Genomic DNA, 27,640 nt, shown 5'->3' on the forward strand with positions numbered 1-27,640 from the left:
TTTTACCTCTTACATAGTTGTGAAAGTTTAGTCAAAACCTGCCAATGGGTCCAAATCTTTATACTGTCTTTTTATATAGTTTATAAATGATTCCCACTCCTTTTTGAAATCAGTATTTTTCTCTCTCATGTATCCTCTCTGTCAGCTTAGCCAGTTCCGCGTAGTCCATAAGTTTGGCTTGCCATTCTTCCTTTGTTGGTGTTTTCTGTTTTCCATACTTGTGCTAATAAAATTCTCGCTGCTGTTGTCGCATACATAAACAATCTCCAATTTCCCTCTCTTATATCATGATCTAAAATTCCAAGCAGGAAAGATTCTGGTTTTTTAACAAAGGTTTTTTCCAGCTCATTATATATCATTTCCCAATATTCTTTAACCTTCTTGCATTCCCACCATACATGAAAGAAAGTACCATCATTCTCTTTACATCTCCAACATATCTTAGATCCTGTTTTATACATTTTGGGGGGGGGGGATGCATTTGATCCTACCCTTGATATCTTGTGTATCAGGCATTTTTTATTAATAAGAGTACAAGAGGAAATATTTTTTGTTTATTCCAATTCATCATAACTGCATCATGAGATAATATTAGGTGGTCTTGCTTATTTAGAGACCACCCTAAAGGAATTATAGCTAGGAGGCACTGTGATTGCTAGTGGAGAGACATTCTCAGCCTGGTTCTAAGGATGGATGTGAATCTTGTTCTGTCTGGGTTTTTTCAACGAACTGACTTAATTCACATCTCCCCATCTAATATATGGATTGCAACATAATTGTTCTTCAGATTTTGTACATCCCAAAATTCTGCAATACACCTCTCATCTCAAAAAGCGATTCGAAAAAGATTAAAGATGTGTGTTTTGGGAATACACAGAGACGCATACACTGTGATAAAATAGGTATTTAAATATGTATGCAGATAAGCTACAAACTTAAGTATGCATCTAATCACGAATTTCAGTGCAGCGTTTGTTAAAATGCAGATTAATACAAAGAGAGGGACTTTCAGAAATCCAAAACAATCTGAAAGCATGCATAATGTTTTAGAACAGGCACCCCCAACCTTTGACCCTCCAGATGTTTTGGACTACAATTCCCATCATTCCTGACCACTGGTCCTGTTAGCTAAGGATGATGGGAGTTGTAGTCCAAAAACAGCTGGAGGGCCGCATGTTGGGGGTGCCTGTTTTAGAAGCTGAACAAAATGTACAGGTGAAATTATTACTGGTAGTGGTGAAGGATCAACACATTTCCCCACTCTGCGAACATATTAGCCACAAGGCCTCCCAATGTAACAACATGTACTCTTTTATTAGGAAAATAAATACGGTGTCATAATTCTCATCAGTCCAATGGAGCCACATTAAATAAGTCTTTTATAGCAGAGCACAGCTCAATTCCAAATCTAAACATAGCACAGGTCTTCTGAAAGAGTGTTTCACTTTGGGAAATACTTTGCATAGATTCCAGCAGCAATATCTCTGTAAGGAGTGTCTGAATCAGACTTGGTCCGGGGTATGCGGCAGAGTCTACGGAAAGCAGGAGAACGAAGCAGGAGGTTGTGCGAAAGGCCCATGAAACTCGAGGAGACCCAGTACAAAGCCATTGCCTGAAACCAGAGAGGAAAGAAGCATTACTTTCAACAAAGCCAGGATGCTGAAAAAGTATCGTAACCACCCAAGAGGACGTACACTATCTTCCGCTTTTAGGAATATCAAATTCTGAAAAGTAAGTGTGTGTTCCAGTTTTCGAACGTTTTTCAGAAGCTGAACGTATAATGCATCTGTCGACTATTGTTTCCGGGGCACCTGCACCAATCAGAAGCTGCGCCTTGGTTTTGAACATTTCAGAAGTCAAACAAACTTCTGGAATGGATTAAGTTTGGAGCTTTTGCTATTTATTTTGCGTTTTTGTTTTTGAGGCTTTTTCGGTTGTTTTTGTGATGGTGTGGAACCCAGTTCAGCTACTGATTGAATGTGTGACTGAGGAAATGGATAAAAGACCCCCATTCAAATAATGACTATCATCAGTGCAGCTAAGAAAAAAAATGAATATTAATTTTCATCATCTACAATACTGTCTTATTTATTTTACAGTACAGTACATTGATTGTTTTCATTTTATGGATCAATGGTCTCATTTCACAGTAAAATCCATGTTAAATTGCTGTTTTAGGGGTTGTTTTTAAAAGTCTGGAATGGATTAATCCGTTTTGCATTACTTTCTATAGAAAAGCGTGCCTTGGTTTTGGAACGCTTTGGTTTTGGAACGGACTTCTGGAATGGATTAAGTTTGAGAACCAAGGTACCACTATATGTGGAAAACTTGATGGGATACATTTCAGCCTACCTTCCTCCAAAAAGCTCAGGGTGACAAAGTGCTCTCAGTCCCCTATTTTATCCTCCTAACCACCTCCTGAGGTACATTAGGGTGAAAGATGGTCCAATCACCAAGGCTGAGGGGAATTTGAGGCCTCACTCCAGCCACAAAACTTGGCTCTTCCAAATTTACGAAGCCGTCTTAAAAACTGTTAATGACTGTGATCACCGAAGAATTGATGCTTTTGAATTCTGGTGCTGGAGGAGACTCTTGAGAGTCCCATGGACTGCAAGAAGATCAAACCTCTCCATTCTTAAGGAAATCAGCCCGGAGTGCTCACTGGAAGGACAGATCCTGAAGCTGAGGCTCCAAGACTTTGGCCACCTCATGAGAAGAGAAGACTCCCTGGAAAAGACCCTGATGTTGGGAGAGATTGAGGGCACAAGGAGAAGGGGACGACAGATGACTGCAATTGGTCTTACAGGAAAAAGCAAGGGATGAGATGGCTCAAAATAGCTTTATCATGTATAATGAGCTAAGAATCCAATGTCTCTATTCAGGCCAGGTCTCTCCATGGTTTTAAGTTTGGTAACAAGTTGCAATTCAGCAACTTCTCTTTCCAGTCTATGAAATTCTTTTGCAATAAGACAGCTACTTTGAGATCTTGTATAGAATGTCCTGGGAGATGGAAGTGTTCTCCTACTGGTTTCTCTGTCTTGTGATTCCTGATATCAGATTTATGTCCATTTATCCTTGGGCATAGGGTTTGTCCTGCTTGTCCAATATAGAGAGCTGAAGGGCACTGTTGGCATTTGATGGCACACACAATGTTCTTCTAGGTTACTTACTGATGGTACAGTTGCAGCGACTGGAATCATCAGCACTGAGACACCTCGGAAGAAGTTAGTGCCATACCTCTGGAGCCGAGACAGTTCAGTTTTCCGCAAAGCAAAAATCTGGAGAGACAAAATTCACTTGTAAGAAATTTGGGGAACAAAATGTCAGCCGGAGCGTCGAGGAGGCAAATATGCAACTCAGGAACTGGTGCGTACAGGTCAATGCAAGTTATTATCTACGCTTTAAAGTCCTTCCCAGGTTTAAAGTGTGAGAACTCCCAATGTGGCCAGCAATCTGCTTTATATATCAAGCTTCTCACTTCCTTTAAAAACTGTATCTAACGGTCGAAAGGCAATGTTAACTGGAACAGTTTTTGTTTTTAAGAAGCTTAGGAATTCTATTCCAAAGCAGAAATTAAATGCCATTACAGCGTTTGCTTATCTGTCTCTGCTGACAAACTGCTGTGCTATTTCATTTACAATACAGTGGTCCCTTTGTTCTCAAACGCCTTGGTACTCAAACATCTTGGAACCCAAACACTGCAAACCCGCAAGTTAAGTGTTCCAGTTTGTGAACTTTCTTCAGAAGCCAAACGTGCTCAGTTTTGAGTGTTACATTTCCGTTTTGAGTGTTACACTGAGGCCTGTCTGTTTTGTCTATTTATTTTGCGTTTTTGTTTTTGTGGCTTTTATGTTTCGTTTCTGTGACTGTGTGGAACCCAATTCAGCTATTGATTGATTTTGTGACTGAAGTACATTGTTTATTGCTTTCATTTTATGGATCTATGGTCTCGTTAGATAGTAAAATTCATGTTAAATTGCTGTTTTAGGGGTTGTTTTTAAGTCTGGAACGGATTAATCCATTTTGAATTACTTTCTATGGGAAAGCGCGCCTTGGTTTTGGAACGCTTTGGTTTTGGAACGGACTTCTGGAATGGGTTAAGTTTGAGAACCAAGGTACCACTGCATAGTAAATTGCAAGTCGGCCAAATAGTTGTAGATGGGATTTGATGGTGGTCCCAGAGTCAGCCTTCCATACCTCCACTATCAGCAGATTGAGGAGTCCAAGCGTGATTGGCAGAATCCAAGTTGAGTCAGGTACAGTGAGGTCTGGAAACCAGAGGACACCTCCTGTGGAAAGTTGCTCCTGAATTAAGAACCCTGTTGAAAAACCACACACACGGTTGGCACATTTTGTTACCTTAAACATCCATCACTTTAGCAGATTCGGCTGAGGACAGGCAAGGCTGAATCCAGACAAGATAACATTGTTGGCAGATCTTGGATAAATGACTGACAACTTCTGGAACGTAACCTTTCTCCTTCTCCATGATTCAGATTAGCAATCGCTAGATCCATCCCTGCAGCTGGGAAGTCAAGCTGGCAGCCGTAGCTAAGGAGTCCTTTCAACAGTTCATGCTGTTGAACAGCTAACCCAGTGGTACCTTGGGTTAAGTACTTAATTCGTTCCGGAGGTCCGTTCTTAACCTGAAGCACCACTTTAGCTAATGGGGCCTCCTGCTGCTGCCGCGCCACCAGAGCACGATTTCTGTTCTCATCCTGAAGCAAAGTTCTTAACCCGAGGTACTATTTCTGGGTTAGTGGAGTCTGTAACCCGAAGCGTATTTAACCTGAAGCGTATGTAACCCGAGGTACCACTGTACGGAAAAGGAGACGCATTCAGTTAAGCCAAGGGATGAGAAATAGGTTTTGGGGAAACAGCAGACGGCGGGACCTCTGCTCACGACCACAATCCGTTCCAGAGGCCCGTCCTTATGGCGAAATGGGTCGCTGGTAGAAGCGCCGCTGTGCGCAGGCACATTTGGCGGAAGCCTGCTTCTGTGCATCTGCAGAGGGCGGCAGCCGCTTCTGCACATGCGTAAATTGCAGCAAACCCGGTGTTTACTTCTGGGTTTGCCGCAGTCGCAACTTGGACCGGGCCTAAGTAGAGCGGGACATAAGTAGAGATTCTACTGTAAATTTTATTTTGGAGGTTGCTGCCCACACAATTCTACTACGCTTGTTGCTGGTGTAATGGCTCCTCTGTAAAACCGCTTTAAACAGCCTAGAGCAGAGTTCCTTCCTTGCGGCAAGAGACTACAAGACTTGTACAAAATACTCAGTCAAGAGTTACTTTATTTCTTGGCTGGTTCACAAGCATTTTAGTTGCGACTATATACAAAACTGGGGTGCGGGTGGCGCTGTTGGTTAAACCACAGAGCCTAGGACTTGCCGATCAGAAGGTCGGCGGTTCGAATCCCCGTGACGGGGCGAGCTCCCGTTGCTCAGTCCCTGCTCCTGCCCACCTAGCAGTTCGAAAGCACGTCGAAGTGCAAGTAGATAAATAGGTACCACTCCAGCGGGAAGGTAAACGGCGTTTCCGTGTGCTGCTCTGGTTTGCCAGAAGCGGCTTAGTCATGCTGGCCATATGACCCAGAAGCGGTACGCTGGCTCCCTCGGCCAATAAAGCGAGATGAGCGCCGCAACCCCAGAGTCGGCCACGACTGGACCTAATGGTCAGGGGTCCCTTTACCTTTATATACAAAACTATTTACATACATCTTTCCACCACGGGATAAACCAGGCATAGGCAAACTCCAGCCCACCAGATGTTTGGGACTACAATTCCCATCATCCCTAGCTAACAGGACCAGTGGTCAGGGATGATGGGAACTGTAGTCCCAAACATCTGGAGGGCCGGAGTTTGCCTATAACTGGTATATGCAGGACTTGATCTCCTTCCGCAGGGCCTGTAAGACACAGCTATTCCGCCTGGCCTTCAATTTGAATTAGCCTGATCCTCTTTTCCCTTTCCTCTTCGATGAATCAGTTACAGAAAGGTAGCCGTGTTGGTCTGCCATAGTCAAAACAAAAAAATTTTTTTTTCCTTCCAGTAGCACTGTCCAGTAGTATTGTCCAGTAGTATTGGACAAACAGGCCAAACCTTACGCCAAAGAATAAACGGTCATAAATCGGACATCAAGAATCACAAGACAGAGAAACCAGTAGGAGAACACTTCAATCTCCCAGGACATTCTATACAAGATCTCAAAGTAGCTGTTTTACTACAAAGGAATTTCAGAAATAGACTGGAAAGAGAAGCTGCTGAATTGCAACTCATTACCAAACTTAAAACCATGGAGAGACCTGGTCTGAACAAAGACATTGGATTCTTATCTCATTATACATGACAAAGCCATTTTTCACCTTCTCACCCCTTGCTTTTTCCTGTAAGACCTATTGCAGTCGTTAAGAGTCGTCAACAGGCTCATCACAGCTATCTGCCAATCACCCATTCCCACCACCCTTCTGAGTAATACCCCTCCCCACCTTCTCACTATATAGAAGGATCTGGCAACTTCTGTTTCAGTGTATCTGAAGAAGTGTGCATGCACACGAAAGCTCATACCAAGAACTAACTTAGTTGGTCTTTAAGGTGCTACTGGAAGGAAAAAAAATTTTTTTGTTTTGACTCTTCGATGAAGAAACCCTTTCTGGGACCCCACATTTAAATTCTTATTCACACACCTCCTCGCTGGCCCTAGTAGGACCAACTTGGCCAGTTAGCCCTGGTGATCATTAAATGTCTACTGACTGGGTTCCCCCCCCACACACACAAAAAAATGACCTCTGAATTTTTGAATTTTATTGATTTTGATGCTGCATTTTATGTTGTATTCTATGCTGTTTTTCTGTCACATTTTAATCAATGCTTTATATTTGCTGTTAGCAAATATCAATGTTTTATATTTGCTGTTAGCCGCCCTGAGCCTGGTTTTTAAACTGAGAAGTGTTGAATGGTCTCTTTAAATGTGAAAGTTCAATATTGTTCCACAAGATGTGTATGTCTTTAAGGGCCAGAGCAAATAACGAGACCCAGTCTTACAGCTGTGAAACAGTATAGCAGGTGCTGCTAAGTTTAGCTATGTCAGCAATTGGGTACAGTATATAAAGAGCAGCACCTAGCTCTCTTAGTACCCTGGGGGATGGGTTGGTGGTTGGGGTCATGCTTGTTGAGATATTTAGTGTAAAAGGAGTTTTTGTTTTTGTTATTAAAACCTTGTTAAAGTTATTTTTGAGTTCCTTGTAATGCGTGGTCTCCCCAGAAAGCTTTCTGCAGTGCAACTAAACTGTAAATAGCCAATAAGAAGGGTGGGGTATAAATAAAAATTTATTATTAGTATTATTATTATTAGTAACTCACACCGTGTGCAGGGAAGTGCAACCTGCAACTTCCTCCTATTTATTGTAACCAATCAGCCTAGAGTGTCACTCCTAGCCTTTAAAGAAAACTTCTTTAAAGCTACAAGCATCTTTTCCCGTTGCTTTGAAGAATGACTTCCTAACACTTCACGACACCAGTTCAAAAGCCTTACCGTCAGCAGCTGCTCTGCCGATGCTGAAGTTGCGCAAAGCCATGGAAACGAAGATCCACATTGGAATCTGAATCCATACGAGCAAAGTGGCCTTCAAAGGGTGGCAATTGTCTCGCACGTACAACTCGGAAACAATCCTTTTCAGATTCTTCTTGAAATGGAACCTGGTTGGGCAGAGGGAAACAGAAGTGAGGGAAGAACCAGGAGGAGGTTACAGTGATCTTTATAAAGGGGTTTACTAGCATCACTATGGAAATGCAGTAAGTGGGCAATATAAAGGAACAGAGAAGGAGTGGAAGAACCCGTAGACAGGTCTGTGGGCAGTGCTGAAAGGTGAATCGCAGAACAATTGAAATTGAATTGAAATACTTTATTGTGGAGGGGACGCGGGTGGCGCTGTGGGTTAAACCACGGAGCCTAGGACTTGCCAATCAGAAGGTCGGAGGTTCAAATAACTGCGATGGGGTGAGCTCCCGTTGCTCTGTCCCAGCTCCTGCCAACCTAGCAGTTCGAAAGCACATGAAAGTGCAAGTAGATATTGGAAATAAAGCTGAATCACATACATCAAGTAAAGATCGACAGATAAGGCTGCTGATTAATGGATCTCTGTGACCGGGAGTGACGGATGGATAAGTAAATCTTCTGATGAATCACCACTAGGAGACTGTATGTTTGGAACGAAGGGGGGGGGTGGAGGAAAAGACTCTTTTTTTTTCTTTGCACAATGTGATATTAATAACCCTTCACCCCAAAAAGAAATAAGATCATCGCGTTTTTATTAATCATAAGCAGGATTTTAAGAACTGTGTGGGGATGGATTACAACAGAAGAGAAGACTGGTGAACGGTGAGAAAGAGGAAAATTTTTATGACACAGTTTAAAAATGGTGTCTCGCCAAGACAGGCTTGCCGGGGAAAGAAGGACAGGGGGAGGAGAATCAGGATTGTTTGAAAGAGAAGGAGTACTGGAATACAAGTTTGACCTGACAGAGCCCCCTGATTTATTTGATTTATTTGGCTAGCCTGAGAAAAAATAAAGGACAGACTGAAGATTAACTTTGTTTATGGAAGCGCTGAACAGAGGCTGTCTCTGGTTTTTGAAGAGTACAAAACCCACACAGAGATGTCAGTTTTCAGTCTGCTTGTGAGAATCATCAGAGATCGCAAAGAAAGGAATATATGATAACAAGATGAGAAAGAAAGTAATAAAGGACTATCCGGATCGAACTGGATAGAACTGTCTAATTAAAGCAGTAAAATAAGTGATGCCTGGAGTTATCCGGAATTTTGGACTCGTGCAGAGCTTGATGTATGTGTACCCTCAAAAAAATTTAAAATTTGGCTGTATAATTTGGAACTAATGTGATTTGAATAATGTGATGTGATTGGCCTGTGAATAAAAATTATTTTAAAAAAAAGGAAAAAAAGAAAGTGCAAGTAGATAAATAGGTACCGCTCTGGCGGGAAGGTAAATGGCGTTTCCGTGCGCTGCTCTGGTTCGCCAGAAGCGGCTTAGTCATGCTGGCCACATGACCCAGAAGCTGTACGCCGGCTCCCTCGGCCAATAAAGCGAGATGAGCGCTGCAACCCCAGAGTCGGTCACGACTGGACCTAATGGTCAGGGGTCCCTTTACCTTATTGTAACTTGTACAACTTGTATACAGTGAGATTACACAAGCACCCCCCACTCAGCTCTCTTAGTCTTAATTCCCCTCGTTTACTGACCCACACCCACCAAACCCGAAAGTCAGTTGCCCTGTTGTTATCTTTTCATTCAGGAGCCTAACAGCCCACGGATAGAAGCTGTTCTTTACCCTGTTGGCGCGACTAACCCTGCTTCTATATCTTCTGCCTGAGGGCAGGAGATCAAGAAAGTGCCGGCCAGGGTGTGAATCATCCCTGAGAATTTCCCTCACTCTCCTGAGGCAACGTTCTTCCGCTATTTCATCCAGCGGATTCACGGGACAGCCCATAATGTGCTGTATTCACCACCCTCTGTAGGCACTTCCTATCAGTTGTTGTCAAACCAGTGTACCACTCCGTGATGCAGTATGAAAGGACACTTTCTATTGTTGACCGGTAGAAGGAGATCATCAAATGTTAATTGACATCGTTCTTCCGCAATACTCTGAGGAGATGGAGTCTCTGTTGGGCTTTCTTAACCACCTGGGTTGTATTTATTTTCCAAGTAAGGTCTTCACTGAGATCAACTCTTAGGAATTCAAAGGAAGAGACTCTCTCTGTTGCCTTATGCGCCACACGCTGGTTGGCATCCATCTGTCTCGGGAGACAATGGAGGAGTGCGCTTTCAGGGATGAAGTCAAACCGTTGGAGAGTTACAGCGCCTGCTGTGGCTGTAGAGAACGATAAGGGAGAGACATGTTTTCTTGCAGCTGGGGCAGAGGAAGGCGTCCGGTTGTGCTGCTGAACCAGGGCATTTATTCTCTCTGCACTCCTCCCAGCGGTCAGTCCTCCTCTGCTATGGATGCATGACCTGACTGCCTGCATTCATGTGCAAGGGGTTCCCACTGTTAGGATATACAGTGGTACCTCGGGTTACATACGCTTCAGGTTACATACGCTTCAGGTTACAGACTCCGCTAACCCAGAAATAGTGCTTCAGGTTAAGAACTTTGCTTCAGGATGAGAACAGAAATCGTGCTCTGGTGGTGCAGCGGCAGCAGGAGTCCCCATTAGCTAAAGTGGTGCTTCAGGTTAAGAACAGACCTCCAGAACGAATTAAGTACTTAACCTGAGGTACCAGTGTAGTTCCGTTCCACCTTAAAAGGGTACAGGCATGTGTACAGGTTTGTGTGTCACATGCCTGTTTACTTCCAGCACTCGCTGGGAACTTCTGTTTGTATATAGCTTTTGTATTGCTGTTGTTTTGCTGGAGACGAAGGGTAGCAGACATGTTTTCCTTTGTTCCTGAACTGCGCTGAATAAAATGCTGTACATTATGCTTGCACATCTCTCTGTCCGCCTCTTCTGCTGTGAGATGATTTACTCACTCTGCTGACAGAGCGTGCACGGGTCTCTAAACGTATCTGAGACTCGTGTCGCTGAATGATGCTGTTCCAAGGGAGACCGGCTGCTGGCTGCAGCCAGCTGGGGGCCTGCCTGAGGCCCCCGTCTTCCTGGCAGTATCCCAACACCCACACGGCAGCCTTCATATCACGTTTGCGAACATTTCTGTAATGCAGTTACAGAGTCTGGGTCTGCCAGTAGGCCTGGTGCCTGAAGCCAGCTCCCCGCAGAGCACATCCTTGGGGATCCTGCCATCTTCCGTTCTGTGGACATGACCAAGCCAGCGTAGAGGTTGCTAAGACAGGAGTGCGAACATGCTGGGAATGTGGGCTTGGGAGAGCACATCATTGCTTGTGACTCTGTCCTGCCATTTGATACCCAAAATCCTCCTGGCGCAACGCATGTGGAGTCATTCCTGGCAGGTCTAAGTTGCCCACAACTCGCTTCCATAAAGCAGCGTGCGCTCAAAAGACAAGCTTGGTAGACCTTCCCCACAGAACCACTATTCACATGGGAATCTTACAAGTACAGTGGCACCTTGGTTCTCAAATGCCTCGGTTCCCAAACGCCAAAAACCCAGACGTTAAGTGTTCTGGTTTTCGAACATTTCTTGGAAGCCGAACGTCTGATGCATCTGTCGGCTATTGTTTCCAGGGCACCTGCACCAATCAGAAGCTGCGCCTTGGTTTTCGAACATTTCAGAAGTCAAACGGACTTCCGGAAAGGATTAAGTCTGGCGCTTTTGTTTTCGCTATTTATTTGGCGTTTTTGTTTTGGAGGCTTTTTCGGTTAATTTGTTTTTGTGACTGTGTGGAACCCAGTTCAGCTACTGATTGCCTGATTGTGTGACTGCGGAAATGGCTAAAAGCCCCCCATCCGGATAATGACTATCAGCAGTGCAGGTAAGGAAAGAAAATATTTTAATTTTTATCATCTACAATACTGTCTTATTTATTTTATAGTACAGTACATTGATTATTGCTTTCATTTTATGGATCAGTGGTCTCTGAATTGCTGTTTTAGGGGTTGTTTTTAAAAGTCTGGAATGGATTAATCCGTTTTGCATTACTTTCTATGGGAACGCGCACCTTGGTTTTGGAACGGATTTCTGGAACGGATTATGTTTGAAAACCAAGGTGTCACTGTATACTGCTACGTGGCTTGCAGTGGCCACAAGGAAGAGAAATGTTTAATGCCACAGAATATTATTCTAGCTAGATGAGCTGAGATACCGCTCAAAATGCTCTTACCTGGCTTCCTTTTCAGACCAACTCCGCTGTTTCGCACAAACGGAAACTTCATAGCGAAGGTGCTTGGCTAGGCTGTGGATTTCAGGCTTCAGGTTTTCCAGCTAGCTGGAAAGACACGGACGACTTAGTTATAAACCAGTTAAGTGCTTCTCTCCCCCCCACCCCGCCCCAGCACTGTCCCTTAAAGAGCACTCCCTTAGCATTAAGGGTTTACTCTTGCTTACCTGCCAAAATGTAGACCTAGGCTTACTAGCATCACTATAGAAATGCAGTAAGTGGGCAATATAAATACAAGTCAAACCATGGCTCTGTCTATCTGAGCATTGTCTATCCCATGGACTGCAATAAGATCAAACGTATCCATTCTGAAGAAAATCAGCCCTGAGTGCTCACTGGAAGGACAGATCCTGAAGCTGAGGCTCCAAGACTTTGGCCACTTCATGAGAAGAGAAACTCCCTGGAAAACACCCTGATGTTGGGAAAGATGGAGGGCACAAGGAGAAGGGGACGACAGAGGACGAGATGGCTGGACACAAAATTACTAACATGAGTTTGACCAAACTGCAGGAGGCAGTGGAAGACAGGAGTGCCTAGCGTGCTCTAGTCCAGGGGGTCACGAAGAGTCGGACACAACTAAATGACTAAACAACAATTGTCTATGCTGCCTGGAAGAGCTCTCTGGGGTTTCAGGTTGGGCTCTTTCGTAGCCGACTCTGGGGTTGTGGCGCTCATCTCGCTTTATTGGCCAAGGGAGCCAGCGTACAGCTTCCGGGTCATGTGGCCAGCATGACTAAGCCGCTTCTGGCGAACCAGAGCAGCACATGGAAACGCCGTTTACCTTCCCGCCGGAGCGGTACCTATTTATCTACTTGCACATTGTGCTTTTGAACTGCTAGGTTGGCAGGAGCTGGGACAGAGCAACGGGAGCTCACCCCGTCGCGGGGATTCGAACCATCGACCTTCTGATCGGCAAGCCTTAGGCTCTGTGGTTTAACCCACAGCGCCACCTGCGTCCCTCTTTCCCAGCCATACCAGGGATTAAAACTGGGGACTACCACTGAGTACAGCTCAGTATTTTGCTAGGAACAGTAGTATCCTCATGTAAGAGTGCAAGTTATAAAGTTGCCATATAAGTGCTTCAAGACTATATAGGTAGTGAAATATCTGCATGAGCAATTGCTGAAGAGCTATGCTAAATGGTCTGGATGATGAGACATAAAATCATAGAATTGTAGACTTGGAAGGGACCAAAAGGGTCGTCTAGTCTAACCCCCAGCAATGCAGGAATCCTTTGCCCAACTTGGGGCTTGGATTCACAACCCTGAGATTAAGAGCCTTGTACCTTGCCAACAAAGGTCCGTATAGTTAAAGCCATGGTTTTCCCAGTAGTGATGTATGGAAGTGAGAGCTGGACCATCAAGAAGGCTGATCGCCGAAGAATGGATGCTTTTGAATTATGGTGCTGGAGAAGACTCTTGAGAGTCCCATGGACTGCAAGAAGATCAAACGCATCCATTCTTAATGAAATCAGCCCTGAGTGCTCACTGGAAGGACAGATCGTGAAGCTGAGGCTCCAGTACTTTGGCCACCTCATGAGAAGAGAAGACTCCCTGGAGAAGACACTGATGCTGGGAAAGATGGAGGGCACAAGGAGAAGGGGGCGACAGAGGACGAGATGGTTGGATAGTGTTTTCGAGGTTACCAGCATGAGTTTGACCAAACTGCGGGAGGTAGTGGAGGACAGGAGTGCCTGGCGTGCTCTGGTCCATGGGGTCACGAAGAGTCGGACACGACTAAACGACTAAACAACAACAACAACTATACTGACTGATATATATGACATTTTCCTAGGTGTACACTAGATTTATTTTATTTTTTACATGGAGTAGCCAAAAAATAACCCCAATTCCAGGCCATGAGACAATCTGGGCAAGGAGCTCTGCAGCCAAGAGCAGTGATTCATTTGACAGAGAAAAGCATCTCCCACACTTCATCCTGCATCTAGATAAAACTGTTCCCCCCTCAAAAACATATTGAATTATACGAGCTCATCTGCAAGGCGGCAACTTTCATACATGCACTTTTAAGAAAACCTTTAAGCTAATTATAACCTAACCTAACATTTCCAAATTGGACAAAAAAAAATATTAATCTGGTCCTTACACAAATACGCATTAAAATAACTTTTGAAGAAGTTTACTCAATATTTGCAAAAACTAAGTGATAACCAGATTACGTTTCTAAGTTTTAAGGAAGCCCTGTGATGTGAAAAGCTAATAATAAGTATAAACAATGAAATTGAAGCTACCAGTATAAATAATAATTAGTAGGATTGTGTTAAACGTTATAAAATGAAGGAAGTTCAGACAAATTGAGGGAAGTCAAAAAAATGGAATTAAGAGGTAATTAAGAAGTTTGAATGTACAACTTTGTTTTCTTTTCTTTTTTGTATTTGTAAACCAGTAAAAATATAATATAAATAAAATAAAATAACTTTTGAAGTATCATGTGTATATGGGCAGGCTTAACCATTTTAAAAGCTTTACCGGACTCGAAATACTTTGCCGGATTTGGGTCATCTGATGTTTATTTAAATTTCGCACGGACAGCACCGACCTACTCCGACCCCTGCCACGGAAAGTCCTGCCGTACATTCTATTTTTTTCCTCCCAGTTTACACACGTTCCACCCTCTCCGTGCGCCCCTTTGCTCCGGGCGCGCGCAGCAGCCCTCTGCACATGGTCAGGAGCCCCCTCTCCGTGCGCCCTTGCGCAGAGCTCACCTTGGCGAGGACGCGGCTCTGCAGGGCGGCGAGCGGGAGGGTGACGCCGGTGCGCAGGAGGGCGCTGGCGGCGACCACGGCGGCCCACCAGGGCAGCCCGGACGCGGCCTGCAGCGCCACCAGGCTCGACTCCATCCACGCCACGGGCGCCGAGGTCGACAAAGCTTCGTACCAGGCCCAGGACGCGGAGGGCTCTCCGCGGCCACCGCCGCCGGCGCCGCTACCTCCGGGCGCGCAGAGGGCGCGCGAGGCGCCGCAGCAGCCGCGGGAAAGCAGCAGGAACCGCGGGCCCGGGCGGAGAGGGGCGCGCAAGCTGCGCGCGGCCGAAGCGGCAGCCAGGAGCGCAGGGGAGGCGCAGGGCACCATCTTGGTCACCGCGCAGCGCGTGCGCCCCGGGCGCGCGGTGGCGCTCCTCCCCGCGCTCCTCCTCCAAGCCCCGTGGTTGGAGCGCCCCAAACGGCCCGCGCGCAACCCTCGGAAGTTGCTTCCCAATCGCATGCAGTGCCGGATTTACGTAGAAGCTAAACAAGCTATAGCTTAGGGCCAAAAAATTTAAAGGGGAAAAAGCTGGATGTACATTTCCAAAATGTAATATAAAAAGCAAATAAAATAAAACCTACAATTATAATTTCAGGTTATAGCAAGTTTCTAGAGACTAGACTAGGAGTCTTTGTAAACTGTGTTTCTAAAGGAACTTTTGTGTTTGTTATGAATAAGAAAATCATTTTAAGTTAGAGCTTAATAATTATTTCACCATTAATATACTTCTTCTTAATTGTATTTCACTATTAATCTACGTCTTCTGAATTGTATTTCAGTTCAACATTTACTTTGCTGAAATACATATTTTGTTATGTGCAAATGGCTTTAGATACCTATTAGGTCCATAAATTACCATAATATTCAGTTGGAAGCCGCCCAGAGTGGCTGGGGAAACCCAGCCAGATGGGCGGGGTATAAATAAATTATTATTATTATTATTATTATTATTATTATTATTATTATTATTACAGTCATACCTTGGGTTGAATGTGCTTCAGGATGAGCATGTTCGAGTTGCGCTCTGCGGCAACCCGGAAGTAATGGAGCGCGTTACTTCCGGGTTTCGCCGCTTGCACAGATGCTCAAAATGACGTCACGTGCATGCACAGAAACAGCAAAAAGTGACACACGCGTGCGCAGACGTGCCGTCGCTGGTTACGTTTGCTTCTAGATGTGAACGGGGCTCCGGAACGGATCCCGTTTGCATCTAGAGGTACCACTGTATAGCATATATTCAACACAAAAAACAGTGACCATTTGTTGTTGACAAAGGACAGCCGGACATATAAAGGGCCCTGTTACCTTCAGGAGCTCAGGGCCCCATTAAACCTAAATCCGGCCCTGATTGCATCCTGAACGTCAGAAGGGACCCTAGTCCAGGGTTTCCCAAACGTGGTTTTTTGGACTACAACTCCCATCATCCCACTGGTCCTGCTAAGTACAATGGGAGATGTAGTGCCAACAAAAGCCAAAGACCCAAGTTTGGGAAACCAGTCGAAAACCCCTGCAATGCTGGAATCTCAAGTAGATAATCCCATGGGAGTAGCCAGGATTTATGTTAGTGGGGACAGGACACACACCTGTCATCATCCTCTGTCTAGCAGATTCGGAATGAACTGTCTCCACGACAGTTGTTTTAAATTGCTTTCTTTTGACCCTAAATGCTCAGAAAAACCGTATCAAAATCTCTTTACAATTTCTACTTGTAGCTAATGGAATTTTTACATAGGATCCCACCAAACTACTGTCAAATCACAGATCATATCTGTGTCTGCACATGGCGCTGTTGTTGTTTTATGTCACAGATACAGTGCTTCATGGCACCCACATGGTGGCAAAACATTGCTAAGAGGCATGGGTGTGTATGTATGTGCCCTTGGGCACCGGGAGTTCACACTGCATGGATGGTGGCACATACCTGCCAACTATCCGGGACATCCCGTTTTTTTGGGGGGGCGTGCTCTCACACGAGAGCATGGCACCCAAAAATGTGCAGGGTTGCAGCAGGATGCACGTCTCAATATGAGAGCACAGCACCCCAAAGGTGTTTTTTGGGGGGTGCTGTGCTCTCGCACAGGTCACGTGACTCACGCAGGAGCACATGCATCCCAGCTTTGCACTGGGGCATGTTGGAGGGTACGGTGGCACCATTCACACAACAAAAACTACCACGGAAATATCAACGTTTTCAGAAGTATGGTTTCCATGACTTGGCTTTTGAAACACAGCAGTTAGCTAATTGGGAACCACTGAACTAAAGCATTAATGTATCTCGGCCTGGGAACAGAAAGTGGCCGTCCCAAGTTGTGTTTCTCTTTCACTTTTCTGCTTTGCAAGCAATAAGGTTGCTGTAGGAAAACATCCAGGTTAAGCTTCCCATCTTGTCTTCTATATGGGAAGATTAAAACATTCTCTACAACAAAAGCATCACTGTGACTATGACCATGACTCAGTAGAACGCACCATATTTTTCGCTCCATAAGACGCACCCGGCCATAAGACGCACCTAGTTTTTAGAGGGGGGATGCAAGGAAAAAAGTATTCTTTAAAGGGAGCGCTGAGCAGAGCCTGTATACATCCCAGGTTCTGCTCAGCGCTCCCTTTAAAGAGCTGCATGGAGCGTGTGTGCAGCTCTTCGGGGCTTTTCCCCAAGGAGAGAGAAGGGACTGACGGGCTGTCCTTCTTCTTTCTCGGGGAAAAGCCCCCAAGAGCTGCAGACAGGCTCCACGCGGATCTTTAAAGGGAGCGCTGAGCAGAGCCTCCCGCCTGCATTTGCTCCATAAGACGCACACACATTTCCCCTTACTTTTTAGGAGGGGAAAAAGTGCGTCTTATAGAGCGAAAAATATGGTACTTTTTCCAGTGAACCACCTTTTGTTGCTGGTTTGCAACCACCCCCTTGCTTCTCGCACCAGTATAACTGAAATGAACCTGGGAAGCTGCTGTTTCAAATATCATCACAAATCCAATAGGAAGTGTTATTCTGTCAGCCTCAGCTCACTGTATGCCCAAGGTGGAATTGTTGCTGGCATCTGTTTTGAAAGACAACAGAGTGCATTTCCGGGGGTGAAGTCAAACTGTTGTGTTGGCAGCTCTGACGTGATATACCTGGGTCACAAGCCTGGGCAGTGTGTCTGGAGATCCTAGGCTGCTCAGATAAGACCAGCCCCCTCTTGGCCTCGCTGATGTGGTCCAAAGGAAAGCAGAGCAATAGGTTTGACACCAGTTTGGCTGCTAAAGTTGCCAGAAGGATGCAAGACACCATCCAACCATCTTAGGGACCCCAGATTTGTGTTGGCTTTACTCCTTAGGCTTTTGATAGCCCGCAAAGCAGCAGAGGTTTGGTATCAGTTTTTTCCTCTTCCTAGACAGGCCACCTCCCCAGGTTGACCAGCCCCATCTGCCCGCTTTGCAGCACATGCAGAAACTGCCTGCTTGACCGCCAGACCCACGTTTGGCCTTATTCGCTCAATCTGCCAGAGCCTGTCTTTGCATGCGGGGGAAGTCCCTAACTCACCAAGGGTTTAAGACCCATCAACTAACCTCACCGGGTTTAGCTGGCGGGCTGAAGCCGTTCCCAGGCTGTGGCTGCTGTCACATATGGACAGTTTCTAGGAGCCACAGGTGAGAGCTGAGTGCAGGGTGGCGTTCAAAGGTGGACAAACTACCCAGCTCTCAAAATACAGTGGACGCTCGGTTTGCAAACATGATCTGTGTGGGAGGCACGTTCGCAACCCGCAGCACTGCGTCTGTGCACACGCGAGTTGCGATTCGGCTCTTCGGTGCTGGTTTTGACCTTTAAAGCCCTTCACGACCTAGGACCCTCGTACCTACGGGACCGCCTCTTCCGGTATGCCCCACGGAGGATCTTAAGGTCCATAAATAGCAACACCCTAGAGGTCCGGGCCCTAAGGAAGTTAGATTAGTCTCAACCAGAGCCAGGGCCTTTTCAACACTGGCCCCGGTCTGGTGGAATGCTCTGCCTCATGATCTGATTTTTTTCCGCAGGGCCTGTAAGACAGAGTTGTTCCGCCTGGCCTTTTGGCTTGGAGTCAATTTGATTCCCTCCCCCTTTCTTTTTTCCTTTCTCCTCCTGTGATGAGGCTGCATTTTAATATTTTAATGTTGTATTTAACCTTGTTTTTAAGTTGTATTTCAATCAACTTGTTTTTATTATTGGTTGTTAGCCGCTCTGAGCCCGGCCTTGGCTGGGGAGGGCGGGGTATAAATAAAATTTATTATTATTATTATTCTGCACATGTGGAAAGCGCGATTTAGCGCTTCTGCACATGCATGACTGCTGAAACCCGGAAGTAACTCGTTCTGGTACTTCCGGATTTCAGCAGGTGTGTAACCCAAAAAAAACGCAACCTGAAGCGTCTGTAACCCGAGGTATGACTGTACAGCCTTTCCTCCCATCTCAAGAAGCAGAGATGAGGAAACTATAAAACTTCTCATTCTGGCATGTTGATATTGCAATACTCCCAGTGTCCTGCTGACTGGCGCTGGGGGAAAAATCTTAAGTACCTGTCACCAGTCAGCTTGGCAGGGGAGGCAAATGATGGGATCTCAGGAATCGCAATACGCCTGCTCCTCAGCTTCTGCCAGTACCAATCCTGAGATCTGCAGGAAGGATGCCATTGACCGCATGTGGAATGCCAATATATGTTATACAACTTTCGTGAGATTGTTCTCATATAATGTAGGCAATCGGAACACTTTAATTAGTCTGTATAAATAGTATTACTTCACGTGGTTCTCTCCTGCTATGAATTGTGTTGAGCAGCGGTTAATAACAGGTTAAAATGGGAAACAGAGAAGTGGAAACTGTAAGAACACGGTCGTGGACTTGGTTCGAAAGAACTGTGCAACTCCTTCCAAGAGCCCAAGGGAGGTTTTGACTTGTGTTTCTTGAACAGCAGGCTCTCAGCCTCTGCAGTTTGTGGTATGTTTATGTCTGCCATTCAAAATGGAGAAAGCTAAAAACTCACCCAGACATGTTCAAGTCCCTTAGGTACAGAGAAAACAGCAGGTTAGATACCACATGTGGTCTGAAATGCACTTCTGCACATTAGGATTTTAAAGTGCCTGGGTGGGTTTATGAAGCAAGTTGAGCCACATTTAGCGTGCTGAGATTTTAAGGAGTGAATGTGGGGCTCCTCTTTCATACACCAAAAGAAAGCAAATTAAAAATATACCACATCAGCCCTAAATCACACGGGGGGGGGGGTGGAATTCTGCTTGTACACAGTTCTTGTATGTTATAAATGAGTATGTTTTAAAAAATAGAGAAGACCTAGAAGGTCTCAGAAGAGGATGTTCCTTGTTTTTATTGGTCAAGTACGCATTACATTTGAAATATAAAAAAGTGTTCCAAAAATGTTGCTAGTACAGACTTCTATCACACCCCCACCCCGCCCCAAATATTTTGTTCAACAAGCCTCATCCAGGAAACAAGACACGGGGCGTTGTTCTCCTATTAACAGTTTTGCTTCCAAGTCAATAAAATACAGATAGCTTTAATAAGAAACCACATCCTAAGAAATTAAGCTCAGCTGATTCTGACAATATAGTTTTGTTGTAATAAATACTGAGCATCTACTCCAAGCTGAAGGATTATTTCACGTGAGCAAAAATAATCCTAGCTAGTTGTGGAGAGGCATTTTGCATACACTAAAGGGGAGTGGTGTTATATAAAATACTTGAATAGCGTTACTTCCCCCCCTCCTACGTAGTAAAGTGCTGAAAATTTGTTTCTCTCCCCCTCCTTTCCACCAGCGGCTGTTTGGTTAGGTTAGGCATTCATTTTGCTTCAACCAATTTCAGACGTATCAGTAGGAATAGTACATGACAATGGAAAGGTTATTTTTATTTTATTTTAAGAGCACCAACAGAGGGCACGTACACAGATGAACTGGTATTTTTTCACAAGCCTCTCAACATCTTTTAAGTTGCAATCAGAAGGCTGCAGGGTTCTTTGGGAAAAGAATTATTCTTGCTGGCTTTGCAGGTGAAGCAAGCATTTTAGAGCTCGAGTTTTATGGCTGAGAAATTGAGCTAGTCTAGGTAATCTGGGATTTCCATTCATCCAAATCTTGAGTTAGTGCCACTACCTCTGTATGAGAGAGAGCTAATCTGAGTGCCAGTGTAACATTAAAACAGACTTTCAGTTCACTTTCTTCAAACTAGCAAAGGAAAGAGACAATGGACTGTTTGTATCCTAACATGCAATACTAAACATGGTTAATAGATCAGTTTATAAATTTTAAAATACACATCACACATTCACAGACATATCAGTTATATGTAGGGTCTTCCGTTAAGATAATTGGGCGTCACCAGTTGCCACAGGCACTTCTAAAATCTCCTCTAGAGCTAAACAGCTTCTTCCTTAATTGGAACGCTGATGCTTTCATGCCATCCAGCTTTCTAGGTGAGGCAAGTAACTAAAGGTGGCCACGTTATTCATCTTAGATTGGAATCTTGCAAATCAATACAACTGAGCAACGAAGCCGTTTCATTTCAGAATAGATCGTTTTCTTGGCCTAGTAGACCAAGGTCTTCTGAATAATGCTTGTTTTCGGGACATGCCCGATAGTGAAGTTCTATTAGCAGATCATGCTCATCCAGTCTTCAAAAGTTGCTAGCCTGCAAAATGTTTCACTAGCCTGCTAAGAGGACAATAGCCTGGGGTCTCGTCCACTCAATCTGCCCCGAGCCTGTATTTACATGCAGGAGAAGTCAGAAGTGTCCAGCCCTCCTTCACCAGTTCGATTGACCTCTACGCTGTGGTGATGGAAGGGGATTTCTTTCCTCTGTGGCTAGCACAGAAACCAAGCGGACAGGTGGAGGGAGGAAAAGAAAGAGCTGTCCCTTGTCCACCAGTCTCCTTACTCACCTGCATGGAATCCCTGGTTGCTTATGGCTACCCAGCAAGTTGTTGAATACACGGCTGCTTGCTTCACTGTATTTAAAGAATTAATGAAACTCACTTGAATCCAAAATAGATTTTAGAGGCGGGACGCATAAGAATTTAAAATCCGCAATGCAATATTAAGACATAAATTAATAGAAAAAGCAACATAATCAAGAGGAAAAGAACTATTCAGCCAGCTGAAAGCAAGCATTTTAAATGCCTGGGCAAATAGAATCGTTTGAACCTGTTGCTAGAAAGAATACTGCGTCGGTGCTACCACCCCTTGCAGGAGAATTTGAAAGTCAGGGTGCCACCAATGAGAATTTGAAAGTCAGGGTGCCACCACTGAGAAGGCCCTCTCTTTTGTGCCACCACTGAGAAGGCCCTCTCTTTAGTGTAGTCCTCCTATAGATGGAACACAGGGAAGGGCCTCTCCTCTGACAATCTGAATACACAGGAAAGTTGGTATGGAAAGAGACGCTTGTTCTGAAATCCGGGCTCTGAGTGGTTTAAGGCTCTATAGGTAAGCACCAGCACCTTGAATTGGGCTTGCTAGCATATGGGCAGCTTACATAGTTCCTTCCCAACTGATGTGGCTTCTGTACAGTTTGCAGGGGCAGCCCCACACATAATACATTATGCAGTAATCCAGCCTGTGTTATCAAAGCACAGACCACTGGGGCCAGGCTACACCAGGCTGCAGTAGACCACTTGGGCCTCGAGTGACAGCAGTGGGATCAAGGAGCACACCCAATCTATGCACCTCCTCCTTCAGGGCGAGCTATCTTTAAAAGGACATATGGCAACAACGATGGATGACAAGAGAAAGCAATGGAGGACGTTGCTCAAACACACCTTAGGGCATTCTTCACCAGGCTTCATAAACCCACCTTTGGAGGAGATCAGTTAGAGGAGATCTCTGCAGAGCTGCAAAATCACTCAAAATAACAGCGAAGCTTATTGACGAAGGGAAAAAAATAGCTTAGAAACAGTAGTTGAGACGAGAGATTTGTGTTCATGTGTTGTGTTGCTCAATGTCTGTAAAGGAGCAGGGGAACTAATTCCTCATATTTCTGTTACAAAATTAAACAATACTGAATCGATGTCAAATTCCGTAGTATAAAACTGTGGGGCACCCCACAAATAATGCCCAGTTTTATGCTGTATTTAAAATTACACAAGTAGAAAAAAAAAGTTATGCTTATTAATAGTTTAATGTATGAAGGAAACATCCAGACTGCTGTATATGTAGATACATCTGTCACATTAAGTAGAGCCTGACATACTGAAAAAATTTACTTTCTGCGTAGCCATTTCTGTTATGTAAACAATTGTACATTTATTTGCCATTCTAAAACTTCGGGATCAAGTTTACATAATTTTGCTAAATTTCTGTGTATGCCCAGAAGCAGCTTACAGTACTAAAAACCAACCAGCCAAAGAACAGCTTCAACAGAAAGTTATGTCCCCAAAATTAATAATAATCAAAGGGGAAAGAAAAATGAAACTAAGAGAGGCTAAGTGGAACCATATGGCGGCAGGGAATGGGCAGTCACAATGTTCACAGAAAAGGGTCAGTTAGTACGCTCCTCTGCAAAAGCCTACATCAGTCCAACCTATCAGAAGAATGATCTGAGAGACGAGGAAAACGGTGCTGCCATTTGCATTCTCCTCCAAGCCGAAAGGAAATCTCCGGGCCATCTGAAGAGACCTCCCCTGCTCAACCCAGCTGGTTCATATGCACACTGTTCATATGGGGTGTCCATGTTCCAGTCCATACCTGAAGGAGAAGAGAAGCGGGTTAAGCTACGCAGAACCAGCTGTTTCATATTAGGTATAAAAATGGATTGCAATATACTGCCTGGCTGTGTACTTCAAGGACAAACTACTGTACGTATCTCAATTTACTTTTATTTTTAACCATGTGTGAAATAATCTTAGCATGCGTACAACACTTGTAAACTGCTCAGAAGCCTGTTTCGGCATTTGGTGGAATATGGAAGAAGAAGAAGAAGAAGAAGAGGAGGAGGAGTTTGGATTTGATATCCCGCCTTTCACTCCCTTTCAGGAGTCTCAAAGCGGCTAACAACCTCCTTTCCCTTCCTCCCCCACAACAAACACTCTGTGAGGTGAGTGGGGCTGAGAGACTTCAGAGAAGTGTGACGAGCCCAAGGTCACCCAGCAGCTGCATGTGGAGGAGCGGAGACGCGAACCCGGTTCCCCAGATTACGAGACTACCACTCTTAACCACTACACCACACTGGCAGTTTTGGAACTCACAAGGGCATATTTTAAAGGTCTAACAGCCTACATTTCCATGCTTTACTTTGCTGCGTATTTTGCCATTTTAAATCTCTGCTGGGGTTCTTTCACCAAAGAATACTTGCCTCTAACTTGGATCTCGGCATCCAGGAATTCTCCCGTTAAACCTACTCCCGCCCCCCCAGCCAATCAACACTTTTAACTTGGAAAAGGAGGTGGAATAGTAATGTTGTAGTTTGAAAGTGACTATGCGACCCCTGAGCTTACCGTCTGAGGGCCATTATTCTCTGTGGAATTTGAAACCATCTTTATAAGGGAGTTCCAAGAGGGGTCAGCAGCATGAGCTCCATTGAATATAGGCCCCCCAGTACCATCTGCAATGGGTGCGACAGGAGGAATCATTGCGTTCCCATACACTGAGAAAGGCATGCCCTGTAAGGGGGAAAAGAGCTAGTCGTTCAACATGCTTTATATTTCTACAGTCACAATAAACATCATTTCATCATAGAATCATAGAGTTGGAAGAGACCACAAGGGCCATCGAGTCCAACCCCCTGCCAAGCAGGAAACACCATCAGAGCACTCCTGACATATGGTTGTCAAGCCTCTGCTTAAAGACCTCCAAAGAAGGAGACTCCACCACACTCCTTGGCAGCAAATTCCACTGTCAAACAGCTCTTACTGTCAGGAAGTTCTTCCGAATGTTTAGGTGGAATCTTCTTTCTTGTAGTTTGGAACCATTGCTCCGTGTCCGCTTCTCTGGAGCAGCAGAAAACAACCTTTCTCCCTCCTCTATGTGACATCCTTTTATATATTTGAACATGGCTATCATATCACCCCTTAACCTCCTTTTCTCCAGGCTAAACATGCCCAGCTCCCTTAGCTGTTCCTCATAAGGCATCGTTTCCAGGCCTTTGACCATTTTGGTTGCCCTCCTCTGGACACGTTCCAGTTTGTCAGTGTCCTTCTTGAACTGTGGCGCCCAGAACTGGACACAGTACTCCAGGTGAGGTCTGACCAGAGCAGAATACAGTGGCACTATTACTTCCCTTGATCTAGATGCTATACTCCTATTGATGCAGCCCAGAATTGCATTGGCTTTTTTAGCTGCCGCGTCACACTGTTGGCTCATGTCAAGTTTGTGGTCAACCAAGACTCCTAGATCCTTTTCACATTCATCTCTCAAATTTCAAAAAGTGTGCGCATTTTCATCCCAATTATAAAATCAACATACTTAATCGGCCAAAGAAATTTGTTTCACAACTTCTCTGCGAAATGATTTTGTTTGCATCGTTTTGAATTAATAGTTCTGCGTGTGTCAAGGTGGCCCAAATGTGGCTCCCAGGAAACTCTAGTGCTGCTCCTGGTCCATTTAAGAAAGTAACCAGGAACAGTCAGGCAAATTGATACTTGCTCACCCTCTGGCTATAAAGTGGTTTATAATACAAGGCCCACCAAAAACTACTAAAAAGGAATGACAAAGGTAATGAAAGCTCCGATACAAAAAGCAAAGTATGATGTAGCTTTTAAACAGGGTATGCATATTAGAAAGCTTCTATGTCCGAGTTTCTAGCAAAAAAACAATAACATTTGGATCGTTACCCCAACTTTAGGGAAGTCCATGTATCCAGCGGGGACATGCTGATGGAATGTACCGGAAGGAGTTACAATTCCTGTGCTGTCTCTCTCCATTGTTTGATGTTGTGAGAATACACCTGGATCAGACATTGGTCTGTGAATCATATGGTTCCCCATTCCACTGTGACACCAATCTACTTTGTCTGGCAAGAAAGAAGTGGGTATTACCCGTTAGTAGCACGCTTTGACCTAAATTATTCAGTTGTGGTAGCAGCAGTTAGCGTCCTGAACGCTTGGCAGAACCATCTAAACAAGAAGTCCAGAGTTAGATTGGTCATTGGTAAAGTAAGGTATACTTAGTGGCAGCTTCATGGTGAGACTAAAAAGAAATTATGTTCTTAAAGCAGGATTAAATCATTTGTGAACTTTAAATTAGTCAGTTCATGAACCATGCTGCAATGCAGATTTGTCAAGGCTACCATTTGTAGTGGGAATGTTATTTCTGCATTTTAAGTTGTCCTAATCAATTGTCCTTTTAGGACATGGGTGGCGCTGTGGTCTAAACCACAGAGCCCAGGGCTTGCCAATCGGAAGGTCAGCGGTTCGAATCCCTGCGACAGGGTGAGCTCCCGTTGCTCAGTCCCAGCTCCCAGCAGTTCAAAAGCACATCAAATGCAAGTAGATAAATAGGTACCGCTTTGGCGGGAAGGTAAACGGTGTTTCCGTGCACTGCTCTGGTTCGCCAGAAGCGGCTTAGTCATGCTGGCCATGTGACCCGGAAGCTGTCTGTGGACAAACGCCGGCTCCCTCGGCCTATAGAGCGAGATGAGTGTGCAACCTCAGAGTCGTCCGCAACTGGACCTAACGGCTAGGGGTACCTTTACCTTTACCTAATCAATTGTCTTAGCTCTCCTCTAACAGAAAATCAGAAGATGATAAACAAGTATGTCTGTTCAGGTGCAATACATACCAGCTTGGTTTCCTCCTATTCCTTCAAAAGACCATATACCACTGTGCCCCACCGGAGTGGCCAAGTTGCTCCCTATAACAGAGGGTGTAGACGTTCCAGTTTGTCTGATACGCGCAGAACGCTCTGTTCCAATTGGGACAGGGACCTTTCTGTCCTGAGAGACATTGCTGGGTTTTTCTGACCCCAGGGAAACAGACGAAGGGGTTGGAGATGGTGCTCGAACTCCAGCAGACACTGGCTGAGCAGGTGGTTCTAGAGGAAAACAAATATTTGAACGAGTTACAGACATCCGTCCTAGTATTTAAAGGCAATATGACGGCATTCAAAAATACTCTCTCTACACCAGTCTCAGCAGAAGTAGCATGGCAGGCTCAGGAAATTTCATGACTGCAGTATTAAAATAGCATTAGCTACAAAAAGCCTACTAGAGGTTTGCCACATTATGCCACATTGAGCCAGTAGTTTAAACCTTTTATAACTGGCTTTCTATAATCAATGTACAACGGAATGAATCTTTGTCAGTTGCAAAAATCACTGTCAGAGTTATCAGAACTCAATATGTTAAAAAATGATTACTTAGGATGGTCTTATTTGCAAGTCATATTAAGCCACAGTCAAAAATGAACTGTGGTTTAATGTGAATGCTCAGTGTGCTGTACATACTTGACAAAAAGTTCTTTCTGCTCTACTCTTGCTGCTTGAAAACAAGGCAGAGTCTGGCCTGTTGTGATGTTTCTAGTTTTTTTCCTGCAAACAAATCAGGAGTAGTAAGCCAAGAACTTGATTACTGCTCAAGGTTTATTTGGAGAGAAATTCATGAGCCAGGGTTTGCACATCAGATCTGCAATGTTATTATTATTATTATTATCATTATTATTAACTGACCCGGACCCTGCAATGAGCATCTCAGGCCCTTCTTCACAAGAGGTCAGGAGGGTGGCAACATGAGAACAGGCCTTTTCTGTGGTGGCTCCCTGTTTCCCCACTTGCTTTCCCCAAGGAGGCTTGTCTGGCGCCTTCATTACATATATTTAGACACCAGGCAAAAACAAAAACTGGGCGCCACAGTTCAAGAAGGACACTGACAAACTGGAACGTGTCCAGAGGAGGGCAACCAAAATGGTCAAAGGCCTGGAAACGATGCCTTATGAGGAATGGCTAAGGGAGCTGGGCATGTTTAGCCTGGAGAAGAGGAGGCTAAGGGGTGATATGATAGCCATGTTCAAATATATAAAAGGATGTCACATAGAGGAGGGAGAAAGGTTGTTTTCTGCTGCTCC

At 44.8% G+C, this 27,640-nt stretch overlaps 2 protein-coding genes across 7 annotated transcripts in view; both read right to left on the bottom strand.

The window, feature by feature from the left end:
- Positions 1 to 466: 466 nt before the first annotated feature.
- LOC128400122 (cytochrome c oxidase assembly protein COX18, mitochondrial) lies at positions 467 to 14,973 on the bottom strand. Its single transcript, XM_053362148.1, has 6 exons — positions 14,593 to 14,973; positions 11,811 to 11,911; positions 7,535 to 7,698; positions 4,198 to 4,319; positions 3,171 to 3,278; positions 467 to 1,612 (listed from the first exon to the last, which is right to left on the bottom strand). The coding sequence occupies exons 1-6, from the start codon at positions 14,956 to 14,958 to the stop codon at positions 1,442 to 1,444; spliced, it is 1,032 nt and encodes a 343-aa protein (XP_053218123.1). The 5' UTR covers positions 14,959 to 14,973; the 3' UTR covers positions 467 to 1,441.
- Positions 14,974 to 22,745: 7,772 nt separating this feature from the next.
- ANKRD17 (ankyrin repeat domain 17) overlaps positions 22,746 to 27,640 on the bottom strand; it is a 111,127-nt gene continuing 106,232 nt past the window's right edge. For all 6 annotated transcript variants that reach the window (XM_053362139.1, XM_053362138.1, XM_053362137.1 and 3 more), the window contains 4 exons: positions 26,361 to 26,612; positions 25,415 to 25,593; positions 24,080 to 24,244; positions 22,746 to 23,330 (listed from right to left, as the gene is read on the bottom strand). In XM_053362139.1, the coding sequence (XP_053218114.1) occupies positions 23,271 to 23,330; positions 24,080 to 24,244; positions 25,415 to 25,593; positions 26,361 to 26,612 (656 nt within the window). In that variant the 3' untranslated portion in view covers positions 22,746 to 23,270. The remainder of the gene's footprint in view (positions 23,331 to 24,079; positions 24,245 to 25,414; positions 25,594 to 26,360; positions 26,613 to 27,640) is intronic.

Source organism: Podarcis raffonei, chromosome 13, assembly GCF_027172205.1.
Source record: "Podarcis raffonei isolate rPodRaf1 chromosome 13, rPodRaf1.pri, whole genome shotgun sequence".
NCBI lineage: Eukaryota > Metazoa > Chordata > Lepidosauria > Squamata > Lacertidae > Podarcis > Podarcis raffonei.